At 37.6% G+C, this 27,821-nt stretch overlaps 2 protein-coding genes across 2 annotated transcripts; one reads left to right on the top strand and one right to left on the bottom strand.

The window, feature by feature from the left end:
- Positions 1-12,848: 12,848 nt before the first annotated feature.
- LOC112703380 (uncharacterized) lies at positions 12,849-16,274 on the top strand. The gene is made up of 3 exons (XM_025754802.3): positions 12,849-13,674; positions 14,150-15,917; positions 16,068-16,274. Exons 1-2 carry the CDS (start codon positions 13,360-13,362, stop codon positions 15,905-15,907), a joined length of 2,073 nt encoding a protein of 690 aa, XP_025610587.1. The 5' UTR covers positions 12,849-13,359; the 3' UTR covers positions 15,908-15,917; positions 16,068-16,274.
- Positions 16,275-17,305: 1,031 nt separating this feature from the next.
- On the bottom strand, positions 17,306-26,813 carry LOC140173167 (uncharacterized). The gene is made up of 2 exons (XM_072199607.1): positions 20,700-26,813; positions 17,306-17,454 (listed from the first exon to the last, which is right to left on the bottom strand). The coding sequence occupies exon 1, from the start codon at positions 25,414-25,416 to the stop codon at positions 24,805-24,807; it is 612 nt and encodes a 203-aa protein (XP_072055708.1). The 5' UTR covers positions 25,417-26,813; the 3' UTR covers positions 17,306-17,454; positions 20,700-24,804.
- Positions 26,814-27,821: the final 1,008 nt, after the last annotated feature.

Below are 27,821 nucleotides of genomic sequence, written 5' to 3'. Positions count from 1 at the left end.
TTCCTTCTAATTTTCAGTGTGAGTTTGAGTGTTGTGAGGAGAGAGAGTGCTGAAAACTAGGGTTTTGGTTTAGTTATGTTGGGCCAAGGGCCCACTTTGGGTCCGGTTTGGCCCGTTCGGTCCAATCTTGGTCCGAATTCTATAAAATTGGTACCGAAATTCTCTTTTCAATCTCCTCTATCATATTAAGCCCTAAAAATCACATTTTAGGCTTTCTAGAATAAATTCTCATTTATGGGTTAATTAGCCGTTAATTAACCGGATTTTACATTCTACCCACCTAATTAGGAATTTTGCCCACAAAATTCAAATACAATTACCTGAGAATAAGTGCGGATAATCCGTTCGCATCTCCGACTCAAGTTCCCAAGTGTGTTCCTCAACACCGCCTCGACTCCATGCCACTTTGACTAATGAAACTTCTTTTCCACGTAACCATTTGATACTAGTATCATTAATTCTGACTGGAGCCACTGGAAGCGTTAAATCTTCTCTTAACCTGAACCGATTCAGGTTCCAACACATGGCTAGCATCAGGAGTGTACTTCCGAAGCTGTGACATGTGAAATACGTCGTGCAGGTTCGAAAGGTGTGGTGGTAGAGCCATCTGATACGCCACCGGTCCAATCCTCTCCAGGATCTGAAATGGACCAATGTATCGAGGATTCAACTTCTTTGCTTTAATCGCCCTACCTACTCCCGTGGTCGGAGTAACCTTAAGGAAAACATGGTCTCCTTCCTCAAATTCTAAGGGCTTCTGCCTCTGATCGGCGTAACTCTTTTGACGGCTCTGCGCCGTAAGCATCATATCTCAGATTTTCTTGAGTTGTTCAGTGGTCTCAGCTATCATTTTCGGCCCCAACAAGCTTTTCTCTCCAGCTTCATACCAACATAGTGGAGATTGACATTTTCTCCCATATAAGGCCTCATACGGAGCCATTCCAATGCTCGCATGATAACTATTATTGTATGCAAACTCCATTAATGGCATATACTGATCCCAATTCGCCGGTTGGTCCAAAACACAAGCTCTCAACATATCCTCTAGTGTTTGGATCGTCCTCTCGGATTGACCATCTGTTTGAGGATGGTAAGCCGTGCTCAAGCTTAATCGGGTTCCAAAAGCCTTCTGAAATGCACCCCAAAACCTTGAAGTGAAACGAGAATCTCTATCAGAGATTATAGTAGCAGGTACACCATGAAGTCTCACGATCTCCTTTATGTACAACCGTGCTAGCTCCTCAAGGGTGTAAGTCATCCGAATGGGTAAAAAGTGAGCTGACTTCGTCAGTCGGTCCACAATCACCCAGATAGCATCAAAACCAGCCCTAGTCCTTGGCAATCCTGACACAAAGTCCATTGCAATACTTTCCCACTTCCATTGTGGAATCTCTAAAGGTTGCAACATCCCGGAAGGTCTTTGATGTTCAATCTTTACCTTTTGACAAGTTAAGCACTTTGAAACATATTCCGCCACATCATTCTTCATACCCGGCCACCAAAACATCGCTTTTAAATCATGGTACATCTTAATACTTCCCGGGTGAATGGAGAATCCGCTTTTGTGTGCCTCCTTTAAAATATCTTGCCTCAAAGTGCCAAAATCCGGCACAATGATCCTACCCTTAAATCTCCATAACCCATCTTTTTCTTCCGATACTCTCCACTGTTTTCCTTGCTCAATAGCCGGTAACACCTTTCATAACGCTTCATCATTTTGATGAGCCTTTAGGAGTTCAGACTTAAAGTCACTTGAGATTTCTAATCGGCTCAAACAAAAAGTTCCGGATACTTCTCGAGCACTAATTTTCAGACTCTCGAATCCCTTGAGCAACTTCTCCTCTTGAAGCATCATCCAAGCTGCATGTAATGACTTCCGACTTAACGCATCCGCCACTACATTCGCCTTTTTCGGATGGTAATTCAACTCAAAGTCGTAGTCCTTCAACAATTCCATCAACCTTCTCTGCCTCATATTAAGCTCTTTCTGATCAAATAGGTACTTCAAGCTCTTATGATCAGAGAAAACTTGGAACTTAACCCCATAGAGATAATGCCTCCACACCTTCAAGGCAAACACAACTGCAGCGAGTTCCAAATCGTGCGTAGGGTAATTAACTTCATGTGGCCTCAACTGCCGTGAGGCATACGCCACCACATTATGATGCTGCATCAGCACACACCCTAGACCCTTCAATGAGGCATCACAGTACACCTCAAATGGCTCGTTCGGCTCAGGTAACACTAACACAGGTGCAGTGGTCAACTTTTTTTTCAATGTCTAAAAGCTCTCCTCGCACTCAGGAGTCCAAACAAACGGAGTGTCTTTGCCGGTTAACTTTGTCATTGGCAAAGCTATTTGTGAAAAGCCCTTAATAAACCTTCGGTAATAGCCAGCTAAGCCCAGAAAACCCCTTATCTCTGTTACTGTGGTTGGTTGCTTCCAATCCATCACAGCCTCCACCTTAGTTGGATCTACGGCTATTCCCTTCTTACTCACTACGTGACCCAAAAACTTCACCTCACTCTTCCAAAACTCACACTTAGACAGTTTTGCATAGAGTTTCTACTCCTTTAGAATCTGCAACACGGTCCTCAAGTGTTCCGCATGCTCTTCCTCAGTCTTGGAATAGATCAGTATGTCATTAATGAAGACAACAACGAATTTATCCAGAAACGGACGGAAAACTCTGTTCATGTAATCCATGAATACTGCTGGAGCATTCGTCAATCCAAAAGACATTACAGTGTACTCGTAATGACCATAACGAGTCCTGAAAGCGGTCTTAGGGATATCCTCACCCCTCACCCTTATCTGGTGATAACCGGATCGCAAATCGATCTTGGAGAAAACTCCAGCTCCTTGTAACTGATCCATAAGATTATCAATTCTCGGCAATGGGTACTTATTATTTATTGTGACCTTGTTCAGCTGCCTGTAATCCACACAGAGCCGCATACTCCCATCTTTCTTCTTTACCAGTAACACTGGCGCACCCCACGGAGAGACACTTGGTCGTATAAAATTCTTTCCCAACAAATCCTCTAACTGAGACTTTAGCTCGTTCATCTCTAACGATGACATCCTATAAGGAGCACTTGAGATTGGTCCCGCCCCGAGCACCAACTCAATAGCAAACTCAACCTCTCGGTTAGGTGGAAACTCATCAATATCATCGGGAAACACTTCCGAAAACTCACACACAACCGGAATCTATTCCAACCTTTGATCATCACCCGAAACACCCGCGGTTAACAACAGGATACCCTGACATTCGGTTCCAGAACAGTTCACCATCATCGAATTCAAGTAATAATTATTCACCACGACCGACCCTTCTGTATCTTCCGGCATAAAGTACACCGACTTTGTAGAACAATCAAGCAGGATATGGTTCTTAGAAAACCAGTCCAATCCCAAGATAAGATCAAGACCGATCATCGGCAAGCAGACTAAATTGTGAACAAAATCACGCTGCTTGAACCTAAAGGAAACTTCCGGGCATCCTAGCCTAGTCACCATGGCTTCATGGGTAGCGTTATACACTCTTAGATCATAATCTAAGGTTACAATCTTCAATCCTAACTCATGGGCTTTCTCAAATGTAATGAATGAATGTGATGCTCCCGAATCAAATAAAGCATTTAAAGTTTGACCAGCCATTTCACAGTTACCTCTAATGAGTGTCTCAGATCCCTCAGCACCTAAAGCTGAGGTGGTGAACACCCGACCAGTCTGTTGTGCCTTTCCAGCACCTTGTTTCTGCTTCTCTGGACAGTTGGCGGCTTTATGCCCCGCTTTTCCACAACTGTAGCACAACCCCCTATCCGGCCTTGCACGGGACTCCCGGATGGTGACTCCCACACCTAGTACAAGCTTGCTCATTCTGAGGCTGCTTCCCATACCTTTTTTCTTGGGAGTTGTTGTTGTTGGGCCTCTTGAAAGAGCTTCCCCTCTTGAAAGGCGGACCTCTAGGTGCAAAGTTCTTCCCTCGGTTATGTGGAAATGAACCTTTGTGACTCCCTTTCTCAGCGGTTGCCCTTTTCACACACTCTTCAGCAACCCTACACTTGTTCACCAATTCGGAGAAAGTCCTGATCTCCATTGGTCCTACTAAACTGAAGATATCACTCCGGAGTCCTCCTTCATACTTAACACACTTCCATTCCTCATATTCCACCGGAGTCCCTAGGCACATACGAGAGAATCTGAACAGCTCCTTAAACTTGTCAGTATACTCAGATACAGACATAGTATCCTGCTTCAGCTGTAACAATTCAAGCTCCTTGGCCGTCTTAGCAGAAGTCGGAAAGTACTTCTTATAGAACTCCTCTTGAAAGACATCCCAGGTGATATAATCATCGCCCTGCTGCAGGAGGCGTCGGATTCCTTGCCACCAATGCGACGCTTCACCGGTGAGCATATAGGTAGCAAACTCGACACGCTGTCCTTCAGGTACCACTTGTGCTTGCAGTGCTCGCTCTATAGCCTGAAACCATGTATCAGCCTTAGTCGGGCTAGCAGTTCCCTTGAACTTAGGTGGATTAACCTTCAAAAAGTTTGCCAGTGTCATCGGGCCCTGAGCTCCACCTCCATCATTACCATGGTTGTTCATCTGTTGACCAAGAGCCTCAGCAGTGGCTTGCATAGCAGCAGCCATATTCTCCAACGCAGTCATAAAGTTCACCGGGTCATTAGGGTTATTCTCCTACGCACGAGCATTAGTACGACCCCTACCACGGCCTCTACCGCGTCCACGAGGCACCATCTGGTTCCTATACACACCAAACAATCGATATTAAGTTGATCAGTCTCAATATCGGAAGTCTAGTACTTCAAGGCCCCAAATGCATGCTCATGAACGTTTATGCCAATTATATCAAGCAGATATACTAATAGCACATAACACACACACAGATAATGCACAGAAGCATAGTCAGTCCATCCCTCAGGCTCTACAGGAACGAACTGCTCTGATACCATAATGTAACACCCTACCATACAGAGTCTTATGCTTAAGTCATAATTCAGAGATGGCAAGGTATTACGACCTCTAAAATAAAAATGTAGTACGTATAGTAGTATGAATGATTGATTATAACTAGGAGCCTTTGTAGAAAAAAGGGTAAACAAAAATCACAACTCGAAAAGCACAGCACTCCGATCGATAACGTAACGAACCAAGGATAAACCAACGCGAGATTATATATATACAAAGGAGTGTCAAAAACAGGAATATCAAGACTCAAAATCCGGCTGCGAAGATAATCGGTCCGAGCATAACAATATATACATATGATAAAGTAAGGAAAACCCCAAAGGAAACCCAAAGGGACACAAATACAGAAACCTATTCTCCAAAATCTCCCATAAGAGGAGTCATCACAGTTTGTATTATTTAATGGAGATAAAAGTATCTAAGCAAAACATATAAACTAAAACAGAGTTCCCAAGAACAAAGGATCTTCGCTAATCCAGAAGTCTCTAGCAGGCCTCAGCGAGAAACCTCACGTCCTGCATCTGAAAACCACAAAATCCGCATGGGTGAGAACCAGAGGTCCCCAGCATGGTAACAGCTTTCACATATATAATACATAATAATAGAGGAAAGCCGAAGGCAATCCTATAACTTCCTCCAAATAATTCAAAGCTTATAAACAAGCTAAACCATAAAGGGCATATGGCTAAAGATCCTTCAGTCTAACTAATACTTCCCTTTCCAATTCCTTCAGACCTCCCAACCACCAGCAGGAGTATAATATAGCAAACATAATTATATCAAACAAGAGGTATACAAATAGGAACAGATAAGGCATTTAGACAATTAGCAAGTAATATGCAGTCAAATAGGAAATCTCAACAATTCATATAGTATGCATATGATGAATGCCTGTCCCTAGTGGCTGATGATATCATCTGTCGGTTATAGAGCCAACCCGACAAGTCCTGGTAGCTAACCATTGGACTGTCCCTCTGTCGTGTCTCCCCAACTCGAGTTATACTCAATATAAACTTGATCATAATCATGATCCATATCCATCACCCTCACTGGTGAATATTTATGGGGCTGAGCTCATCCGGGGCTTTCACAGTGCCCGACCACCCTGACGATATAGGGTCAAAAGAGCTTCAAGTCTCAACCTGGAGCACGTGGTGGCTAGCCACTGCTTTCTCCCAGGGAAACTCTCATCTCTGATAATGGAAGTGCAACATTCACAATTCATTCAACAACATATATATGCATTTATTCTTAGCCATAATCATCACACGGCAATAATCCAGCCAACCGGCTCACGGTTAAATCCATAACCAGCCATCTGACTCACGGTTAAATCCATAACCAGCCATTTTATTAACAATTACAGCCTTTCGGACCATGGCATAACAAGCACTTCCACCACCATCCTCCGCATCTCACATAATCATGCTTGATCCTCATTGATCATTCATTTTTCCCTTGCTTCACTTGCAAGTTACCAAATCCCCTATCTCCTTTTCCCATTGCTAGGCATATCATAATGATTTAAGACATAAATGGTGAGATCGGAGGCTTACAAGTATGATATTTGGCTTTTAAAACTCAAAAATCAACTTTGGGATGAAAACAGGGACACGCGTACGTGCACTCCACGCGCACACGTGGATGGCCACAAAACTCATCGACGCGTATGCGTCATGCACGCTAACGCGTGGATTGAAAAATAGTCAAGCCACGCGTACGCGTGGGTGCTCTCGTGCCCCAGGCACAAATCTGGCACAGTTCTGGCACAACTTTCTGGAAAATGGCTGGGCATTGGGTGCAGCACATCGGGGCGCCCACGCACACCACGCGCACGTGTGGATGGCGCTTTCTAGAAGAACGGCGCGTACGCGCCAAGTGCGCCTACGCGCAGGGGATCATTCTGCTAAAAATTTTCTAAGTTAAAAGATGCAAAATTCACAGATTCAACCCCCAATCTTCCAACGGACATAACTTTCTCATTTTAAATCGTTTTTCACCCGTTCTTTGAACGGCATGGACATCCCGGATCCAATTTCATTTCTAAATAGATTTGGCACAAAACAGAGATCCGTAGTCCAAGTTATGTCCCGTCAAAGTTTGTCCCAAAACTATGTTATTCATACAAAACCACAGAGTGTCATTTGCAAAACAAGCCATTTTCAACTCTTTTCAAAATCAATCAAAACATGCCAATTTCATCCCTTTTCTTTGAAATCAATCAAAATATATCAAATTCAACATCAAGCCTTCTTAACTCACACATTGATACTTTACCACAATTCACCAAAATCACTATCCCATCATTTTAACCCACTTCACCCAAGTGGTTCAAACCCAAACACATTGACATATCACATACTCTTCCTCATGCCAATTTTCAACAACACCAATTCCAATAAATTATCATTGTACACAATCAATATCATACTCACCATCAACATGGTTCAACCCACAATTCAACCATAACCAATCATCAAGCATATATCACAACATGCATATTTCTCATACATCATACCATTAAGGCATCAATAATCATCATCACATATATGATCACATCATATATATCAACCATTCAACAACACCAACAACTCAATGTCTATCTTAGGGCCTCTAGCCTAAGTATTTCCTACCACATTACGTATTAGATACGAAAAACCGAAACCATACCTTAGCCGATTTCCCAAGCCCAACCGGAGCACTTCCAAACCACTTTTCCTCAAGCTCTCAAGGCCTCAACACCTCCAAGAACAGATTTTTCACCACCAAAGCCCTTTTCAAGCTTTTCAAAGTCACTAATCAAGCTCTAATATTCACACATACACAACCTAAGCCACAATCATCATACCCATACACAACATCTCAATACCCAAACATCATAGAACAACAAATTACACTAGGGTTGAGAATCTTACCACACCCAAGGTCCAAGGAGACAAGATTAACCTTCTCTTTCAAGAGAGTTGGTCCTATAACATGAAGAGCCCAAAGTCTCAACATTTTTGCTCATAAAACTTGAAAATAAGGCTGGAAATTCGAACAGCAAAACATGGCTTACCTCAAGATTGAATGTTTGGGTTTTTTAGAGCTCTTCACGATGAACGCGTGGCCGCAAACGGTGCGGCAATCGGAGCTCTAGATCAAAAGTTATGGTGGTTTGAAGATCAAGTGAGAAATAGAAGTTGAGAGAGTGTTCTTCCCCCCTTCCTTCTAATTTTCAGCGTGAGTTTGAGTGTTGTGAGGAGAAAGAGTTCTGAAAACTAGGGTTTTGGTTTAGTTATGTTGGGTCAAGGGCCCACTTTGGGTCCGGTTGACCCGGTTTGGCCCGTTCGGTCCAATCTTGGTCCGAATTCTATAAAATTGGTACCGGAATTCTCGTCTCAATCTCCTCTATCATATTAAGCCGTAAAAATCACATTTTAGGCTTTCTAGAATAAATTCTCATTTATGGGTTAATTAGCTATTAATTAACTGGGTTTTACAAAAATCTGATCAAGCTTGGCAATACTTTATTGTGAGTAGTGTCTTTGTTTAGTTGAAGACTTGTTTGTTCAATGTTGTTTCTTTTGGTGGTAAAATATTTTGTGTTTGTCATTTATATGTATTTTAATTTTTTTTAGGTTATAAACTTTGATATTTGAAGTTGTTTATGAATTTTTAATAATAAGTTATGGACAATTTATTGTGTGAAATTGTAAAATTTTAAATTTTATTAGCTTAAAAATCATTGAGTTTAAATATTTAAAATAATATATTAAATTTTTTATAATATTATTATATATTTAATTAAACCGGTTCAACTACAATTCGATTCCAGTTGTACTATTAAACTATTAAACCAGTTATTCGACTGATTTAATGACTGATTTGGTTCTCGCAACCTTACCTATATCACCGCACGGCTTTCCAATTAACTTTGAGTGGTTTTTGCATCGTCAAAAGCTTCATCAACTAATGAAGCAGAATCAAATATAATCAATTTCTCAATGAATTTTTCTTGGATTGAAGAAAGTGTTGAGGGTTCGAATATTGTGGGTTGTCAATACGATGAGCATGTATTTTTCTAATTTTTAAAATCTTGGATGTTCTTTTGTATAGGTATAGAAATGTGTGTATTTTGAATGTTCTTTTTAGTCATGTTTTATATATTTTTAAAGCAATCATGTTGGATTTTTTTTTTTTGCTATATTTTGGATTTTTTCGGTTGTATTTTAGATGTTTTTCATTGTATTTTGAATTTTTTTTCAATGTCATTATGCGAAGGTGATGGTTTTTTTTATTTTTTTTGGATATGTGCTTTTGTTAGTCGTGGGTGTAATAATTTTTTTTTTAGATTTTAGGTTTAAATTTTGCACGTATTTATATTTTTTTTTCAGACGTGCTACACATACAAGTTATTTTAGTTTACAAGTCATACAAGTTGGGTCAAACCCAACAAAAAGGACGCTCACTCATACAAGCGTGTTAACATGCGCGCTACTCAACGGTTTCCATAGCGCACTTCGCGTTGTTTCTCCTCCTCCTCCTCTTCCTTCTTCTTTTCTTTCTTCTTTGTGTTTCTCCTCCTTTTTCTTCGCGTATTTCATCTTCATCATCGTTTTTTTATTACTATTGTTGTTGTTACATTTTTTTTCCTCATTCTCTTTCTATTAATTTTGCAACATTATCTATTTTTTTCTTTTTGGTTTGATTTTTTTTTCCAAGAAGAAGAAGAAGAAGTAATAGAAGATGAAGAGAAGGAAGAAGAAGAATTTTGAATTATGCAGAACTTATTAGTACACATACACAAAAAATTATTAAACAATACACCCAAATATCTTCGTGTTACAACCAAATAAAAAAATTATTTTCTTTAATGCAGAACTTTTACATTACATTCAATTCAAACCATCAACGATGAAGAACAATTTTCACAAACAAAAATAACATTATTCACCTACAAAATCATAAACTATTAACGAAAACATTAACTAGAATCGAACCACACTTTAGCCACTTGATTGGATTCAAAATAATCAATTCGTTCTGGTTTAATTGACAATCTGAACTTAAATTATTCATTATCTTCAACAACAAGATAACTGATGATGGAGGAGAAGGAGGAAAAGGAAAGAGGAGAAGAAATTCCAATGAAAAAAGAAGGAGGAAGAAGAGGAGGAAGAGGAGGAGGAGGAGGAGGAGGTGTTGGTGAGAGAATAAAACAAGAAGAAATTTAAAAAGGTAAAACAAAAAGAAAAAGATGAATAAGAAAAAAAGAAGAAGAAGATGGTGAAGATGATGAAAAAAAGAAGAAGCAGTGGAAGATGGGGAGGCAGAAGAGAAAATTTTTTGAATTATGCAGAACTTATCAGCACATATGCACAGAAAATTCTTAAACAATACACCAAAATATCTTCGTAACACCCAAATTTGCTGCAAATACAGAAAAATATTTCCTCTAATGCTGCATTTTTTCTTCTTCTTTTTTCCTTATTTCTTTCTTTCTTTTAGTTGAACGAATATAAGTTCATCATCTTCCAAGTAATTTTGTACCACTATTTGTTTCTTCTTCTTTTTTCTTTGATTTTTTGTTTTTATTCTTGTTAAAAGAGTAAAACAAGAAGAAATTTGAGAAGATAAAACAAGAAAAAAAGATGAATAAGAAAAAAAAGATGATGATGATGATGATGATGATGATGATGATGATGAAAAAGCAACAGAAGATGAGGAGGATGAAGAAGAAGAGTTTTGAATTATGTAGAATTTATCAGCACACATACACCAAAAATTCTTAAATAGAATATAGTCAAATGTCTTCATGTTACACCCAAATTTACTACAAATACAGAAAAATATTTTCTTTGATGCAGAACTTTTACATTACATTTAACTCAAACCATCAACAATGAAACATTATTCACCTACAGAATCACAAACTACTAACTAAAAAATTAACTTAAAACGAATCACACGTTATCTAGTTGATTGGATTCAAAACAATAATCAATTTCATTTTGATTCAATTAATAATCTAAACTTGAATTATTCATTATTTTCAACAACGAGATAAGGAGGAGAAGGAGAAAAAGGAAGGAGGAGGAGAAATTCCAATGAAAAAAGAAGAAGGAAGAAGAGGAGTTGGTGGTGTTGGTGACGATGATAACGAAAAATGAGGAGGAGGAGGAGAAGAAAAAGAATGTGTGTGCATTGATTGAAATCTGTTAAATTAAGAGGCGTGTGAAATGTGCGTGCGTAAGACGCGCACGTGAGAGTGATTTAGAAAAAAATAACTTGTATATAATTATATAGTAAAATAGTTTATATGTGGAGAATAATTTTTTTTAGTCGAAAATAGAATATTTGTTGAGTATTAGATTGTGGATGTTTTTTTATGTAATGTCGGATGGTCGTTTTTAAACGTTTTGATCGTTCTTTTGGCTTTTTTTTTCCTTTAGTAGGTTCATTTATTTCGTTTTGTATGTTTTTTTAATGAGGTTTTAGATATTAATATTTTAAGTATTTTGTATGATTTATTTTGTTATATGATGGTTGCTTTTATATAAATTTAAATGTTTCTCCATTTATAGATTTTTGGATTTTTTTTTTATGTGCTAGTGTTGAACGGATGAGAAATAATTTTTTTTAACTGTTAAACAAATTAAATCATCGTTCGTTATTTCTTGATAAAATGACACTACTTTTTAATTTCTTGAATCTTGATAGATATCTAAACATTCTTTTCTTCATCATTAAAATAAGTCATGCATTTTTTTAACTTATTTTAGAAAAATACCATACAATAATATATATATATATATGTATATATATATATATATATATATATGTATTTGTTTCTTGATGGATAACAAAACTACTTTCATATACATTAAAATTAGCTCATTATGTACTTGTTTGGATGCCATTATTTTAATAAAAAAAAATTTTTTTTATTGTAAAAATATCTTTTTTTATTTTTTAATGTGTTTGGCAAATTTTTAATAGTAACAATAAAAACACTAAAAAAATAAAAAGACATCTTTTTTGAGAAGTTGTAATTTACATCTTTTTTTAAAAAGTTTTTTTCCTTAAAAAAAAGATGTTTTTCATGTAATAAATAAACAAAAAAATTACTTTTAGATTGTTATACCCAAACATAATTGATAAATAAAAATATCTTTTTGCATGAGATACCCAAACATAAAATTACTTTTATTTTTTCATAAGATCTTTAAAATAAAAAATAACTCGAAAAAATATCTTTTCTTATAAGCTCACCTAAACAAGCTCTATATGTGTATGTATTTATTAATTTATATACTTTTCAACTAAAGAATTAATTATTAGAATAATTAAATCTGTAATAGTAAAATAATGTAACTTGTAATAATAGTGAATAATGAAATTTATTTATAATAGTATAATAATTTTTTTGAGAGGTCAAATATGTATTTTAATCGTGATGAGTAATTTTTATTATACATATATATAGCATGATTTTTATTCAGTAAAAAATAATTTTTTGACTGAATCAAATTATTATTCAGTAAACTATTTTAGTTTTAGTATTTTATCATTAAAAATAAAATATATAAAAATATTAACTTAAAATAATTTTGTAGGAAACTAAAATACTTTATATTGTTGGAAAAATATATAAAATAAATACAATTTATTCCATTAATAAGAGATGATTTTATGTTCTTTTAAAATTACACTTCACAAATTAAGAGTAGAAAAAAGAATGAGTTTTACTAATTAACAACAGTAATCACAATTCACAAATAGAAAATTATCATAAAAAAAAAAAAACTGAACTTTCCAAGTCTTTTCACTTTAACACACTGAATTAATACTCTTGAGATATTTTTTGTTGATAACTTTTGATTGTAAGGTAGCACATGAAAAACTAAAAGCAAACAAGTGGATTTTTGCATGGGATATGTTTCCCAAAAAGCATGACTAGTGCTAAAAAAAAGTATCAAGCATTAAGGGACCCAAAATCATAACATAATGTTAGTGGAAGTCAGCATCAGGCGCCTGTTACAGGAGCCATTTTCTCATATTCAAATTCCATCATCTGCCGAACCACACACTTAAAAGTCGTTGAAACAAACAAAATAAATAATTAATAAATGAATAAATACAAAGACAAAAAGAAAACCTATTAAGAAGCAGCACCAACCCAAATGGCAAAATGAAAACCCAAAAGGGCAGAGAAGAATCAAGAATCTCTCTCTGTTCTTAGTTTGGTTTTCTCTAAGCCTTTTCTTTCCTTTTCTTTTCATTTCACCATAAGACAGACAAAGCTTAAACTACAAGGTTTCTTTCCTTCCCCTTATTGAACTCCACAAAGCCAAGGAAGAGAAAGGAATTAATAAATATGGTTCAAAAGAAGGTACTAAAGAAGGTTGGTATCAAAGGTGATCATATTAACAAACCAGAGAAGCGCTTCACAAACATGAAGCTTTCTTCTTCTGCTTCTTTGTCTTCTCAGAACCAAGATGGAAAAAGCAAAGGTACGGACATGAAGAAGAAAATTAAGAAACCAATAAGGTCAATCAATCTTTCTGATATTGAGGCTCTTCAATCGCCTTCTAGAAGATTCACATCCCAGCCGGGAAAGCCACCGCCATCATCTCTTCATGTTCCAAGAACTACTACACCAGCAGCTTCCCCACAAAAGCAGAATACTCCGGTGAGAAAACTATCGTAGACAAACATTTCAATGTTACTTATGGATTGTATTATATACGTATAAGGTATTAGATTAATATTTTTATTGGTAAATTTATTATGTTAGTAGTTATAATTTTACTAAATTTATAATTGAATTTGTATAGTTTAAAAGCTCTTAACAAGGTTCATATACTGTTTTAAATTTTGTAATTAAATTTTTAGGGTGTCAAAACTGTTAAGTGTGAGGGAGTATTTTTAATTTGGAGAGAAATATGTCGTTAACTTTAACGTTTTTTAGAAAGAAATACCTATTTACAAAAATTAAAATTGTGCAGAGTTCTAACTAAAAACTTTCATATTATAAAAAGTTAATAATAAATTTGGTGAAATTATAAAAACTAAAATAGTAATTTAACATTTTTAATTTTTATCAATATATTTAAGAAGCATACAGAATCATATTTAATTCTTGTATTTGTGTTTCCGAAATGCAGGTGAGAACATTTGATGGAAATTCTCCAAATTACATGAAGCCCACAAGCAGTTCACATGCGAAAAAGGAACTTTTCCCAGTGAGCCTAAAAAACACTGCTACTCAACCTAGTACTAATGATTCCAAGAGTCTTCAAAAGAAATTCTCAAGTGATTCAAAGAAAGTAGCTGGCTCTGTTTCCAACAAAAAATCTGCAAAGAATTTGACAAGATCATCAAGTTTGAGTCTGGTGAGATCCTTAACAAAGACTACTAGTTTCAAAGCTTCTTCTAGAGCTTGTCCGAAAAAATCGACAGCCAGACCCACTTGTTCTTCGACATTGAAGGACTCAAAGTTTCCGGCATACCTCATGCTTAATCCCGGGGGAAGCGAGTCGGAGGGAACTTCTATGGCCAAGGTTTGTCCGTACACTTATTGTTCTCTTAATGGTCACCAGCATGCAGACTTGCCTCCGCTCAAGAATTTCGTGACAGCAAGGCGGCGACTCCTGAAGAAGCAGAAGAGCAATATGCTTGATGCTTTGAGTCCTCGGAAATCAAATATGAAGGTGCCTTGTGATACAAGGAATGGCTCTGAGATTGGCATGGATGGCTTTATTGAGATCTATGCTAAGGAAAAGGAAGCAGAGTCAACTGAATTGCAAAAATTCGATTTGATTGTGGAGAATGAGGATCCAAAGGATTGTGTTTCCAAGGGAATTGTTCCAAATGAGCGAAATCCAGAAGATGATTCGGATGAAGGGAACGATCAAACTATGTGGTCTCATGAAGAAATAAGCATGGGAAGCTACTTCAGCGATGATAGCTATGATGGAGAACTCAAAAAGGAGGTTGAAATGGAAGAGTCTAATTCTGATTCTGGAGCTAATGGAATGGAATGGGAGGAGAAACTGCTTTGTGGATTTGGGCAAGAAGAGGATGTTGATTCTTCAGTGTTTTCGGATGGCGAAAATGACTCAAAAGTTGAGTCTTTGTCTCAGAGTTCTCAGGAAGTTTCGGTTACATGGTTAGATGACATACTTAGCAGCTATTGTGATGACATTTTTTCTGAAGAAACAATGCAGATACCAGAAGCGAATGCAAAAGAAAGCGAATTGAAGAAAGAGCAACAAGGAAAGAGTTCTGTTCCGAAACTTGCCAATGCAGCTGTTGAGATTCAAGAAAATGGTTACGCATCATGTGAGTTGAATTGTGATCAATATTTGTTAACAGAGTATTCCAAAATGGGAGAAGATAAAGGGAATGATAATGAAAATGAAAATAGCCATTGTCAAATTAAAATGTCTGATATGGCTGAAGGCGGAGCCATGGTTATTCAAGAAAAGGACTTTCTTGAGAAAGATCAACGCAAAGCGAATAAGTTTGTCCGGAACATAATGAATGGTGGTGAAGAGCAGGACACAAGCAAGAACTGGAAAATCATGATTAAGCGAAGAAAGAGAGCGGAAGATGAAGTTGAGGCTAGGAATTTCGACCCAAGAGAGCCGAATTTCCTGCCATTGGTTCCAGTACAAGAACCTGAGAAGGTTGATCTTAGGCACCAGATGATGGATGAGAGAAAGAATGCAGAGGAATGGATGCTGGACTCTGCGCTGAGACAAGTCGTAACGAAACTCGCTCCGGCTAGGAAAAAGAAAGTAGCACTGCTTGTTGAAGCTTTTGAAATAGTGATGCCAATTCCAAAATGTGAAGAGTCTCACATGAGAAGCAATTCCTCAGCCTTCGATCTGCATTCAGGACATATTCAAGCTTGCAGATGATGCTGCTATGGTAAACAAATTCCAACTACATTTTTCTTCATTCCTTTAAAGTTTCTATCTAAGTTCCAGAGTTCTTTAACAAATGTTGGGAATTTTAAGGTGCCAGTAATTAGTCCTATGTCGCTTAAGACTAACGATGTATTGCGATGTTAACTTGCAGAGGAAGCATAGCCAATCTCTAGCAGAATTGAAAACTGAAGAATGGACCATAAAGTGGAAAATGAATCGCCAGAAGCTGAATTTCCATTTATATTATGTGGCTTTGGTGTTGTAAAATTTGTTAGTGTTATGTAATATTAGTGCTTTGTAGTCTCGTGTTTGTGTTTGAACTTCTATGCATTAATATAATACTCTTTTAGTGGGAAAACTGTCTCTTAGTTCCACTCTGGTGTTCTAGTTGTTTGAATAACGCTTGCAGAACTAACTTATATGTATGATGTGAATTTTATTTTATTTTTAATCTGTGATGACAAAGAATGATATAAATGGAAATATGCAATACAGATCAAAGTAGGTAGCTAGTTCTTAATTATGTTTGACAACTCTAATGTATGGTTGGGTTAGATACTTAAATGAAAACTTCTAAAGTAAGATACTTGAAAAATTGTCAAAATTAAAATAAATAAAAACAAATTGAGTTCTTGTAATCGAAGGAAGCATCTATAGGAAGTGGGAAAAGAACAGTTGAGATTTGATTATCCAAATTGTGACAGGTAGTTTCTAAGTATATGTAGCTCTACATACTCTAAATTGTTTTAGGCACTAGTCAATTATGGTTGTATGTATATTATTTTACAGAAAAACAAAATAAACGATATTAATAATGATGACGATTCTAGACAATAATATAGATATATTGCATTATTGGATGTCACTGTAGATGTAACAGAGAACTATTCTGAAAACAAAGAAATAGTAAAATAAACAGTCCGTACCTTACTAATTAAAGACATAAACGTAGTTCTTAAAATTTGTCGCGAAAATTAAAATAGTCCTCTATATCCTAGTTGCACAAATATATTTTGAAGATTAATAAAAATGCATTACAATTGTCTATGACGACATGATAGATAACTCGATAAAAAAGAGTTAGGAATAAAAATAGTAGTGACCAGTAAAACGAAATATTTCTTAGTTCTAATTATACCAATCGTCATTGCGAATAAAACCATATAATTAAAACATTTGGCTGCATAAAAAAGCAGACCTTATTACAACAATGTACAGTAACATCCATCACCAAAGTGTAATATATATGATTTAAATGTATGCTTAGAGGGATTAGCGAGATGGACTGGAAAAGCTAGCCAATGATGGGAGTCCTAATGACCTTGTCAGATTGATCAACATAAATTCGAACGCGTTGAGATCGAAAATCTGCAGTGACAAAGTAACCCGGTGGAATCACCTGGATATCAGCCTCAGTCATCTCCTCCTTTATCTTCTTCTTTGCTTCTTCAGAAGTGGTGCCTACCAACTCCGGCCAGCTTGTTTTCTTGGGATTGTTTGATCCCACAAGTTGATTGTAACACCCTGATCATGAAATGCTAAACATGTTTAAATAGCATGTTATAAATATATATGGGTATGTAATAGTAAGTTTTATCGATTATGCAGGCAGGTCTGAAGTGCTAAATAACTATTAATCACTTACTTTTTACATTGCATGTACCTTTCATGGAACTGTGGTGTGCATTTGTCAAGGTTTTAAATTTCGGTTGTGGAAGTCATCATAGACTTGTAGTTTATGCGATTGAGACATTGTGGCTTATGTGATACGTATTGCGGTGTAAATTCTGTTTTCTTTGTGGGGATAAATTATAAGAACCGAGGGCATCACAACACCACAATTGCAATCTTCTGCTATTGCGCAAGTGACGGTAATTGTAGCTGTAGAATGCAATTTAAAATTTAACATTTGATATGATGAGAAGGAGGGATTTTTAATTTCTGTTTTTATGAAAAGCATTGGGAGAGATGTTTAATGTTGTTTGTGTGCGTGGGTTTTCAGCGATTGTATTTGAGAATAGAATAGGCGGATTATTATTATTATTATTATTATTATTATTATTATTATTATTATGAATATAACGTAGCGGAATCGTTATTATTATAACAAAAATACTATTCGTACAACAAAATTAATTACTAAAATTAACTACCAATGTATGTATATAAATATATGTGTGATTTAATTTATTTTTAATATATATTTATATTCTAACACGTATTTTATAATTGTGATTGACTTTAGTAGCTGATTTTGATATACGCATAGTATAGTTTATTATTATTATTATTATTATTATTATTATTATTTAATCTCCTTACGCATCCAAATTATTTTACCAACCAAGTTAACCATAACCCAACAAAATCCATTTACATAATGTGTATGTGAAATCATGCAGTTCTTCTTCATGTTTTTTCTGATCTTCTTCTTTTTCGCGTTCCTCCTTCAACGTTTGTATTCCACGTGCTTCCTTCTCCTCCTCTTTTTTTTTTCCGCATTCATTCTTCTTTTTTGCTCGTTTCATTCTCATCGTCGTTCTTTCATTGCTGTTGTTATTGCTGCATCTTTTTTTCTCCCCTTTTCTTTTTAATTTTGTAACATTATATATTTTTTTCTTTGTTTGATTTTTTTGTTTTTTTAATTTTTATTAAAAGAAATAAAAAAAGATGAATAAAAAAAAGAAGAAGATAACGATGAAAAAGAAAGAGAAAGAGAAATTTTAAATTATGCAGAATTTATCAAAAAATAACACCAAAATTTTTTAATCGTTACACAAAAAATTTCTCAATTTTAACACTAAAATTTTTTAATTGTGGCACAAATTTTTAAAAGGGTTATCATTAAATAATTTCAATATATTTTATATTTAATTTCGCTGCATTCTAGATCTAAATAAAGTGTACTTTTTGGTCTGAACTTCTTTTTAGAATGCACCTCAATTAACTCTTAAATTAAATTTAGAATTCACATTTTATAACATTATGTGTTTCTTTCTCTTTGTTTGATTTTTTATTTTTATTTTTTTTAAAAAAAATAAAACAAGAAGAAATTTGAGAAGGTAAAATAAAAAAAAAGATGAATAAAAAAAAAGACGATGATGATAAAAAAGAAGATGAAGCAGCAGATGATGAAAAAGAGAAATAAGAAGAGTTTTGAATTATTCAGAACTTATTAGAATAAAAATACACCAAAATTTCTAATAATAACACATAAATTTATTAGTTTTTACACCGAAATTTTGTTATACATGTACAAAAATATTTTTTTTAATGCTGCATTTTTTCTTCTTCTTTTTTTTTTTCCTTTCTTTTAGTAAATGAATGTAGATTCATTTTCTTCCTAATAATTTCCTAATAATTTTGTAGCATTATGTATTTTTTTATTTTTTTATTTATATTATTGTTGAAAGAGTAAGATAAGAAAAAATTTTAGAAGGTAAAATAAGAAGGAAAAGATGAATATAAAAAAAGGATGATGATGATTATAAAAAAGAAGAAGAAAAAGAAGTAGCAGAATATGAGAAAGAAAAAAAGAAACAGTTTAAAATTATGTAGAACTTATCAGAATATAAATACATCAGAATTTGTAATAATAACACATAAATTTATTAGTTTTTACATCAAAATTTTATTATAAAAGAATAAAAATATCTTTTTTAATATTGTATTTTTTTATTTTTTCTATTATATATAAAAGAAGATGATGATAATAATAATAATAATGACAGAGGAGCAAGAGAGAGATGAAATGAAAAGAAAAAATAAAAAAATTAAATGAAAAAAAAATAGGAAAAAAATTATGAAAAGTAATGATAATGACGATGACAATAAAAAAATGAAAAAAAGAAATTCTAATAAAAAAAAAGAAGAAGAGGGAGTGATAATGGTGGTAACAACAATAATAAAAGAAAAAAATACAGCATTAAAAGTAAAAAAAAAAAAGATAAAAAAATATGCACGTATAAATTTAAAATATTAAAATGAAAAGAAAAAAAAGCGTATTCACGTATATGTAAATGATTTAATTAGACTTAATTAAATAAATTATTTAATTATAAAGATTTATTCTTATTATTAATTGTAAGATAACAAAGACATCCAAAAAAATTTGTTAAAAAACAATATATATGTACATATCCGGTTTGTCACTGGATTGGTTTGGAGTTGCAGTTGTGATTGTCCTTTCAGCCGGCTGGAGACAGCTCTTCTAGTCTTCTATAGAGGATATAAGAAGCTTTTGACAAGAGGCAAGAAAAAGAGAGACTAGGTACTTTTTATAGTAAAATTGATTGATAAAATAAAATTAATATTATTTTAAAAATATAATATTATTTTGATAGAAAATTAATAAGATTTTATTATTTATATAATAAATATTTAAAAATAATATAAAATTTTAATTAGATTAAAATTAAATATTAGAAGAATAAATTTAATTTTTAATTTTAAATTAATATTTATAACATGTATTTATACAAGTATTTTATGAGTAATTTTATTGAATCTAAAATAAAATTAAAATTAAATCTAAAATTAGAAATGCTTTAAACAACAATTATAACTCCAATGCACAAAAATTGAAATACCAACATAAATGCACAACAATAAAAACAGATTGAGGTAAATTAGAATTTAAACGGCTATCCAACTTCTCGGTGGTTTCCCATACATGAATGATTTTGCGATTATACAAGAATTAATTAAAGAATTAACGTAACAGAATCAATTTTTCTTGTTAATTTGCACAAAATATAATAATATTTGGAAATTATGAACTTACTTGGCAAGCCCTCATTAGGCGGTTCCAGAGGACGATTAGTTGATCTTTGTCCATCTTTTTCAGCCATGAAAAATAATAATTAAGAAGCTAAGGATGAACACTATTATTTTGCTGTTTGCTTAAGGATGAAGCATAAGGAATAATAACGTAACCGAAGAATATATATGTAATGGCGGTGTTCAAAGTTGCCACCTCTTTTGGAATTTGTGTAGATCAGACAAAAAATATAGATTTTTCCAATGTCTCTTTGATTTTGGCGTGCCGCGTCATCTTACTTTCTGAGTTTCGACTATACATTTGGCGTGGTATGATGTAGCCACATAGAAACACTTTTTACATGTCTAAAAAACAAAAATCTTTCTAAATACCAAATGTTGTATAAATAGTTATTTTTTACGATAAAATATTTAAACACTGATATTTTGAATGGAAATAAACAACTGAGGAAGAAGTTGATATGACTAAAGCCACAAGAAGAATCATTTTCATCAACAGGAACCTCCCATATGACCATAAGAAAGATCTCTCACGCCTCCTAAGACAGAGCAGAGACTTGTTCACATTCACTCCCTCTGACATGCCAGGAATATATCCCAACCTAATGTCCCACCGACTAGTCGTAAATTTCAAGGCCAAGCCTGTAACACAGAGGAGACAAAAAATGTCCCCCGACCGAGCAGCCGAGGTCAAGAAACAGGTTAAAGCCCTCCTCAAAGCAGGCTTTATCAGGGAACTATCCTATGCGACCGGGCTGGCTAACGTCGTGCTAGTCAAAAAAGCTAATGGAAAGTGGCGGATGTGCGTCGACTACACGGACCTAAACAAAGTCTATCCAAAAGACGCCATCCCCCTACCAATTATCGATGGACTGGTAGACGCTGCATCCGGTCACCAATATCTCAGCTTCATGGACGCATATTCTGGGTACAACCAGATACCCATGCACCGACCCGACGAGGAGAAAACGGCTTTCATCACCCCCAACGGCACGTACTGCTATACAGTCATGCCCTTCGGCCTGAAAAACGCCGGAGCCACTTACCAAAGGCTCGTCAACAAGATATTCCAAGGCTTGTCCGGGAGCAAGCTGGAGGTCTACATAGATGACATGCTCGCCAAGACTGAATCTGGTAAACAACCCATCAACGACCTTAAGCTCGTAATGAACACCTTAAGGAGGCACAGAATGCGCCTTAACCCGACAAAATGCACCTTCGGAATGGAAGTAGGAAAATTCCTAGGGTTCATGATCACACAACGCGGGGTAGAGGTAAACCCCAAGAAGTGTAGAGCTATCCTTGAAATGGCAAGTCCAAAAAATCTCAAAGACATCCAGAAATTGACCGGCCGACGAACCTCCCTATCCCGTTTCCTCGGTGCGTTGGCCTAGAAGGCGATCCCCTTTTTCAAACTTATGAAGAAAGGAACTCCTTTCAAGTGGGATACAAAGTGCGAAGGGGCATTCCAACACTTCAAGAAAGTACTAGAAGAACCCCCCATTCTTGCTAAACCCCAAACGGAAGAGGTTCTCTACCTATACCTATCCATAACGAAAGAAGCACTTGTGGCGGTACTAGTCCGAAAAGACAAGAATAGGGCCCAGCGTCCTATCTACTTCATAAGCAAAGTCCTCCAAGACACAGAGTCACGCTACTCCCGCCTTGAGAAAATCGCTTTCAAACTCCTCACAGCCTCCTGACATCTTCGCCGATACATCCAGGCTCATCCCATTACGGTCCGAACCAACCAAGAGGTCAGGCAAGTGCTACATAAGCCCAACCTGGCGTGGAGAATGCTAGCATGGTCCATAGAACTATCCCAATTCCAAATAAAGTTTGAACCTCGGACCGCGATCAAAGCACAGGCCCTGGTAGACTTTATCGCCGAGATGACTCTAGAAAACCCCGCCACAGAAACTTGGAAGCTGCACGTAGACGGCTCATCCAACACCACTTCTGGGGGAGCCGGGGTGATACTCGAAAGTAAAACAGGATTGTGATCGAACAATCCGTTCAGTACGAGTTCCCAGTCTCCAACAACCAACCAGAGCACGAGGCCCTCTTGGCCGATCTGACACTAGCCAAAGAGGTCGGCGCAAAAATCTTGGATGTATGCAGCAACTCACAGGTAGTTAGCTCCCAAATTAACGGAGACTACCAAATACGGGACCCCCTACTCCAACAATAACTCAACAAAGTAAACAAGCTAAAGGAAGAACTCGATCGTGTAACGATACAAAACGTCCCTAGGGAACAAAATACAAGGGCAAATCTACTCTCAAAACTAGGCAGCACCAAGCCAGGACAAGGAAACCGGTCGCTAATCCAAGAATCGCCAGAACGTTGTTTGTATCAACCACAACCAACACCGGCCTACCGATCTCCGACCAGGAATCATGGACCTCCCTTATCCTACAATACCTCCTTAACGGAGTACTACCCGAGGACCCTAAAGAAGCAAATCGGATAAAAAGTGAAGCCGCTAACTACACCGTCGTGACGGGACAACTGTACAAACGTGGAGTCTTGCAGCCCTTACTCAAATGCGTCAAGCCCGGGGACACGGAGTACATACTCCACGAAATCCACGAAGGCTGCTATGGCCACCACATCGGAGGCAAAACCTTGGCCCAGAAAGTTATCTGGACTGGATACTTCTAGCCCTCGGTTATCAGGGACTCCATGCATCAGGTAAAAAACTGCAGCAAGAGCCAGATACATGCCAGCTTTCACCAACCCGACCCACACCAGCTCAACATCATAACGGCAGACCGACCATTTGGAACATAGGGCGTTGACCTCGTCGACCTTTGTCCCACGGCACCCGGACAACATCGGTACCTCATCGTCGCCATCGACTACTACACCAAATGGATCGAGGCCGAACCCCTAGCCTCCATCACAGCAACCCAATGCTGAAAGTTTTTTTGGAGAGACATAATAACCTGGTTTAGGATCCCCGAGATCGTAATCTCGGACAACGAAACCCAATTCACCACTAAAAAATTTAGAGAATTCTTGGAAAGGCTGCATATATCCCACCATTTCAGCTCGGTGGAATACCTCGAGACCAACGGACAGGTGGAGTCGGCGAACAAGATAATAGTCAAAGGACTCAAGAAACGATTCGATGGGGCCAAAGAACTATGGGCCGACGAACTCTGTCATACCAAACCACACCCTAGACGTCCATAGGGGAAACCCCGTTCCGCTTAACATACGGCGAAGAAGCCATTATCATAGTAAAAGTCAGAAATCCAAGCCCTAGAAGAATGATCGGGGGCAACGACAAAGAGGCAGAACGGGACCTTACATACGAAGTGAGAAGCATAGCCCATGTGCGAGAGCTAGCCTTAAAGCAAAGAATCGCCTAAGGTACAACTGCGACGTAGTTCGACGGGAATTCACACCCGATGACCTCGTCCTACGACGAAACAACATCGGCGTCCCCACCCTCGGAGAAGGGAAACTCACCCCTAATTGGGAAGGCCCATACAGAATCAAGGCGATAATCAGGAAAGGAGACAAAAAAGTCAAACGACTCGACGGAACCAAGGTACCGAGAACATGGAATGCCGCCAACCTACGACGGTATTACACTTAAGAAAATGTAGGTTTAAAGTTACCCTTCCCTTGTACTTTTTTACCTCATTAATTAATTAAATGTTTTTTCCCGGGTACTCTTTCCTGCCCACACGGGAGGGTTTTAACGAAGCCCGGTATTTTAAAATAAAGTTTATTTCACCTCCTCCTCTCTATTTCAGAAAATGATAAACCCCTTCCAAAAAACGAACGGCCACCACCTGGGACTGATCACACCCGGGGCCAAAAAATGGATATCCACACAACACGGACAAACGGCCTAACGACGGCCTACCCCCTCCACTGTGAGTCACACAAAACGACTCAAGAATAACCGAGGATGGTTGAAACACAAAATCTTTAATTGGCCCGAACGGCCTCAAACGCAAATTTGATAAAACACCAAAGTATCACAACATGGGTAAAACGACCAAGATACCAACAAAAGTCACATGGCCACACGGCCAAAACACCAACATAAAACTACAAGTTCTCAGAATACAACCAAAAGATACAATAAAAGCCTACTGTAGATCAAAGATCTGGCCATCACGGAAAGTCTTAAACACCTTCATCACGGACACGTCCACGTCCAGCGCAAGGACCGAAGCTTGGGCCCTCATCGTCTCCTCAATAGTAGTGATAGCGCTCTTTACATCCGCCAGAAGCTCCACCTTCTCCTTCTTCAGACCCTCGGTATCGACCTCCAGAGCAGCAACCTTGGCCTTCAAAATATTTACCTCATCAAGAAGCATGGCAGCTTGAGATTCGGCGTCGGAAGCCCGCTTTCGCTCCCCGCCCAGTTGAGATAACAGAGAAGTCTCAACCTCAGACAGACGGAGAAGATCGACCCCAACGTCCTCAAAATTTTTGACAACCTTCTCCCTAGCCGACTCCAACACCACAAGCTGCTCCTTCACCTTTATCACCTCAGCTTGGGACTGACGCAGCTTCTTATCCAGAAGACCCACCTGAGACATCACGGGCTCGGCCATCCGAACGATCATAGTGGAACGAAGAAGGGCCCGATAGACCGACTTCGCTTGAAAAGCAACATCATAATCATAAAAGAATTTCTCAGTGCCAGGCATAAGGTGCTGGTCAATGAAAGCCGAAGCATCAAACCTCCGGTCCATCACAGAAGGAACAGAACCCCTTTCCTCCTCCAGAATTTCACTACTAACCTCCTCCGGCCTCTTTCACTTCCGAGAAGCACCAGATGCCAAGACCACGACTACCTCCTTGTCACCCCCAGAAGTTACCAGGCCCGAAGCAACGTGAACATCTCCCCCAACCTCAGGCGCAGCTACCTCTTGATACATGGCGCGAGAGTCATCTGTAGGTTGGGACGAAGGAGTAGAAGGGGAAGCCTCCGAAGCCATCTCCCGGTCCATGGCAGCCTTCAACCTCGCCAAAGTGGTCAAACTGCCAACCATCTCAACTGAAAAGAAAACATAAGAAATATAAGTCACCAAATCGAGAAGACAACAAACAGAAAAGACAACAGAACACACCTAGAAAAGTATGGCAAGCCTCTGGATCCCCCATAACATCATGAGGATGCAAAGGACGCTCCCCAAAGAGATGCCAAAGGACATCAGCAATATCCCGATCCTCCGAGGAGAACCCCTCATAAGTAACCTTTGTCAGATATGACAGACCGGCACCAAAATTCCAGTAGGTTGGGAACTGACGCTCCCCCACTATTGTTAACCAAAAAGGGTGCTGCCCCCGAGCAGGGAGTACCTTAAAAAACCCTCTCTTAAAATCGTGAAAGAAATCCTCATACAAACCAAATATACGATGATGTGCACTCAACAGCACTTGAACAAAGGGCGAGAACGACAACCATACGCCGAGCCACGTAACATAAACTCGTATACCCACATCCAGTCCAGAACGGTCGGCGAGTCTAAATTCAAGTAACAAACCCTCTCGTTGACCCCAGAGACAACGAGTTCATATTGACGCTCGACATCACCACCCCCGAAAATAGCCCCTTGGTCACGAAGCCGCCGGAGATCTGCCTCTGTTATTCGGGACAGCGTCCCCCAAACATCAGAGGTCTCCCAATAATAGAGGCGGGAGACGCCCCCCGTCGGAATCGCTGGAGCACCCACACCCTCCCTTCTCCGCTGAGACATGCCAAAAAATAGGAGGAGCACCACTATCAGCCTACCAAAGCTACACAGCAAAAAACAATGGAAGAAAGGAAAAACTCTACGATCTATCGAAGACTAAGCCTGCAGTGGTGCTCATTGATGAGCGGATAATTTTTACGCTTTTTGGCATTGTTTTTAGTATGTTTTTAGTATAATTTAGTTAGTTTTTATTATATTTTTATTAGTTTTTAGTTAAAACTCACTTTTCTGGGCTTTACTATGAGTTTGTGTGTTTTTCTGTGATTTTAGGTATTTTCTGGCTGAAATTGAGGGCCTTGAGCAAAAATCTGATTCAGAAGCTGAAAAGGACTGCAGATGCTGTTGGATTCTGACCTTTCTGCACTCGAAGTGGATTTTCTGAAGCTACAGAAGCCCAATTGGCGTGCTCTCAACGGCGTTGGAAAGTAGACATCCTGGGCTTTCCAGCAATGTATAATAGTTTATACTTTGCCCGAGATTTGATGGCCCAAACCGGCGTTTCAAATCAGCTTCAGAATTCCCAGCGTTTAACGCCGGAACTGGCATAAAAATTGGAGTTAAGTGCCCAAACTGGCATAAAAGCTAGTGTTTAACTCCAGAAAAAGTCTCTACACATGAAAGCTTCAATGCTCAGCCCAAGCACACACTAAGTGGACCCCGGAAGTAGATTTTTACGTCATTTACTCATTTCTGTATACCCTAGGTTACTAGTTCACTATTAATAGGACCTTTTGATATTGTATCTCTACCTCATGACACTTTACACGTTTCTCATTGTATCTTCTATGGCATGAGTCTCTAAACCCCATGGTTAGGGGTGAGGAGCTCTGCTGTGTCTTGATGGATTAATGCAATTACTACTGTCTTTCATTTAATCACACTTGCTTCTATTCTAAGATATCACTTGTTCTTCAACTTGATGAATGTGATGATCCGTGACACTCATCATCATTTTCGCTTATGAACGTGTGCCTGACAACCACCTCCGTTCTACTTTAGATTGAGTGAATATCTCTTGGATTCTTTAATCAGAATCTTCGTGGTTTAAGCTAGAATTGATGGCGGCATTCAAGAGAATCCGGAAGGTCTAAACCTTGTCTGTGGTATTCAGAGTAGGATTCAAGGATTGAATGACTGTGACGAGCTTCAAACTCCTGAGGGCTGGGCGTTAGTGACAGACGCAAAAGAATCACTGGATTCTATTCCAACCCGATTGAGAACCGATAGATGATTAGCCGTGCTGTGACAGAGCGCGTTGAACATTTTCACTAAGAGGATGTGAGGTAGCCATTGACAACGGTGAAACCCTACATACAGCTTGCCATGGAAGGAGTCTTGCATGCATGAAGAAGAAGACAGTAGGAAGGCAGAGATTCAGAAGATAGAGCCTCTCCAAAACC

Source organism: Arachis hypogaea, chromosome 7, assembly GCF_003086295.3.
Source record: "Arachis hypogaea cultivar Tifrunner chromosome 7, arahy.Tifrunner.gnm2.J5K5, whole genome shotgun sequence".
Taxonomy (NCBI): domain Eukaryota; kingdom Viridiplantae; phylum Streptophyta; class Magnoliopsida; order Fabales; family Fabaceae; genus Arachis; species Arachis hypogaea.
This window is presented reverse-complemented; position numbering and strand designations above follow the sequence as displayed.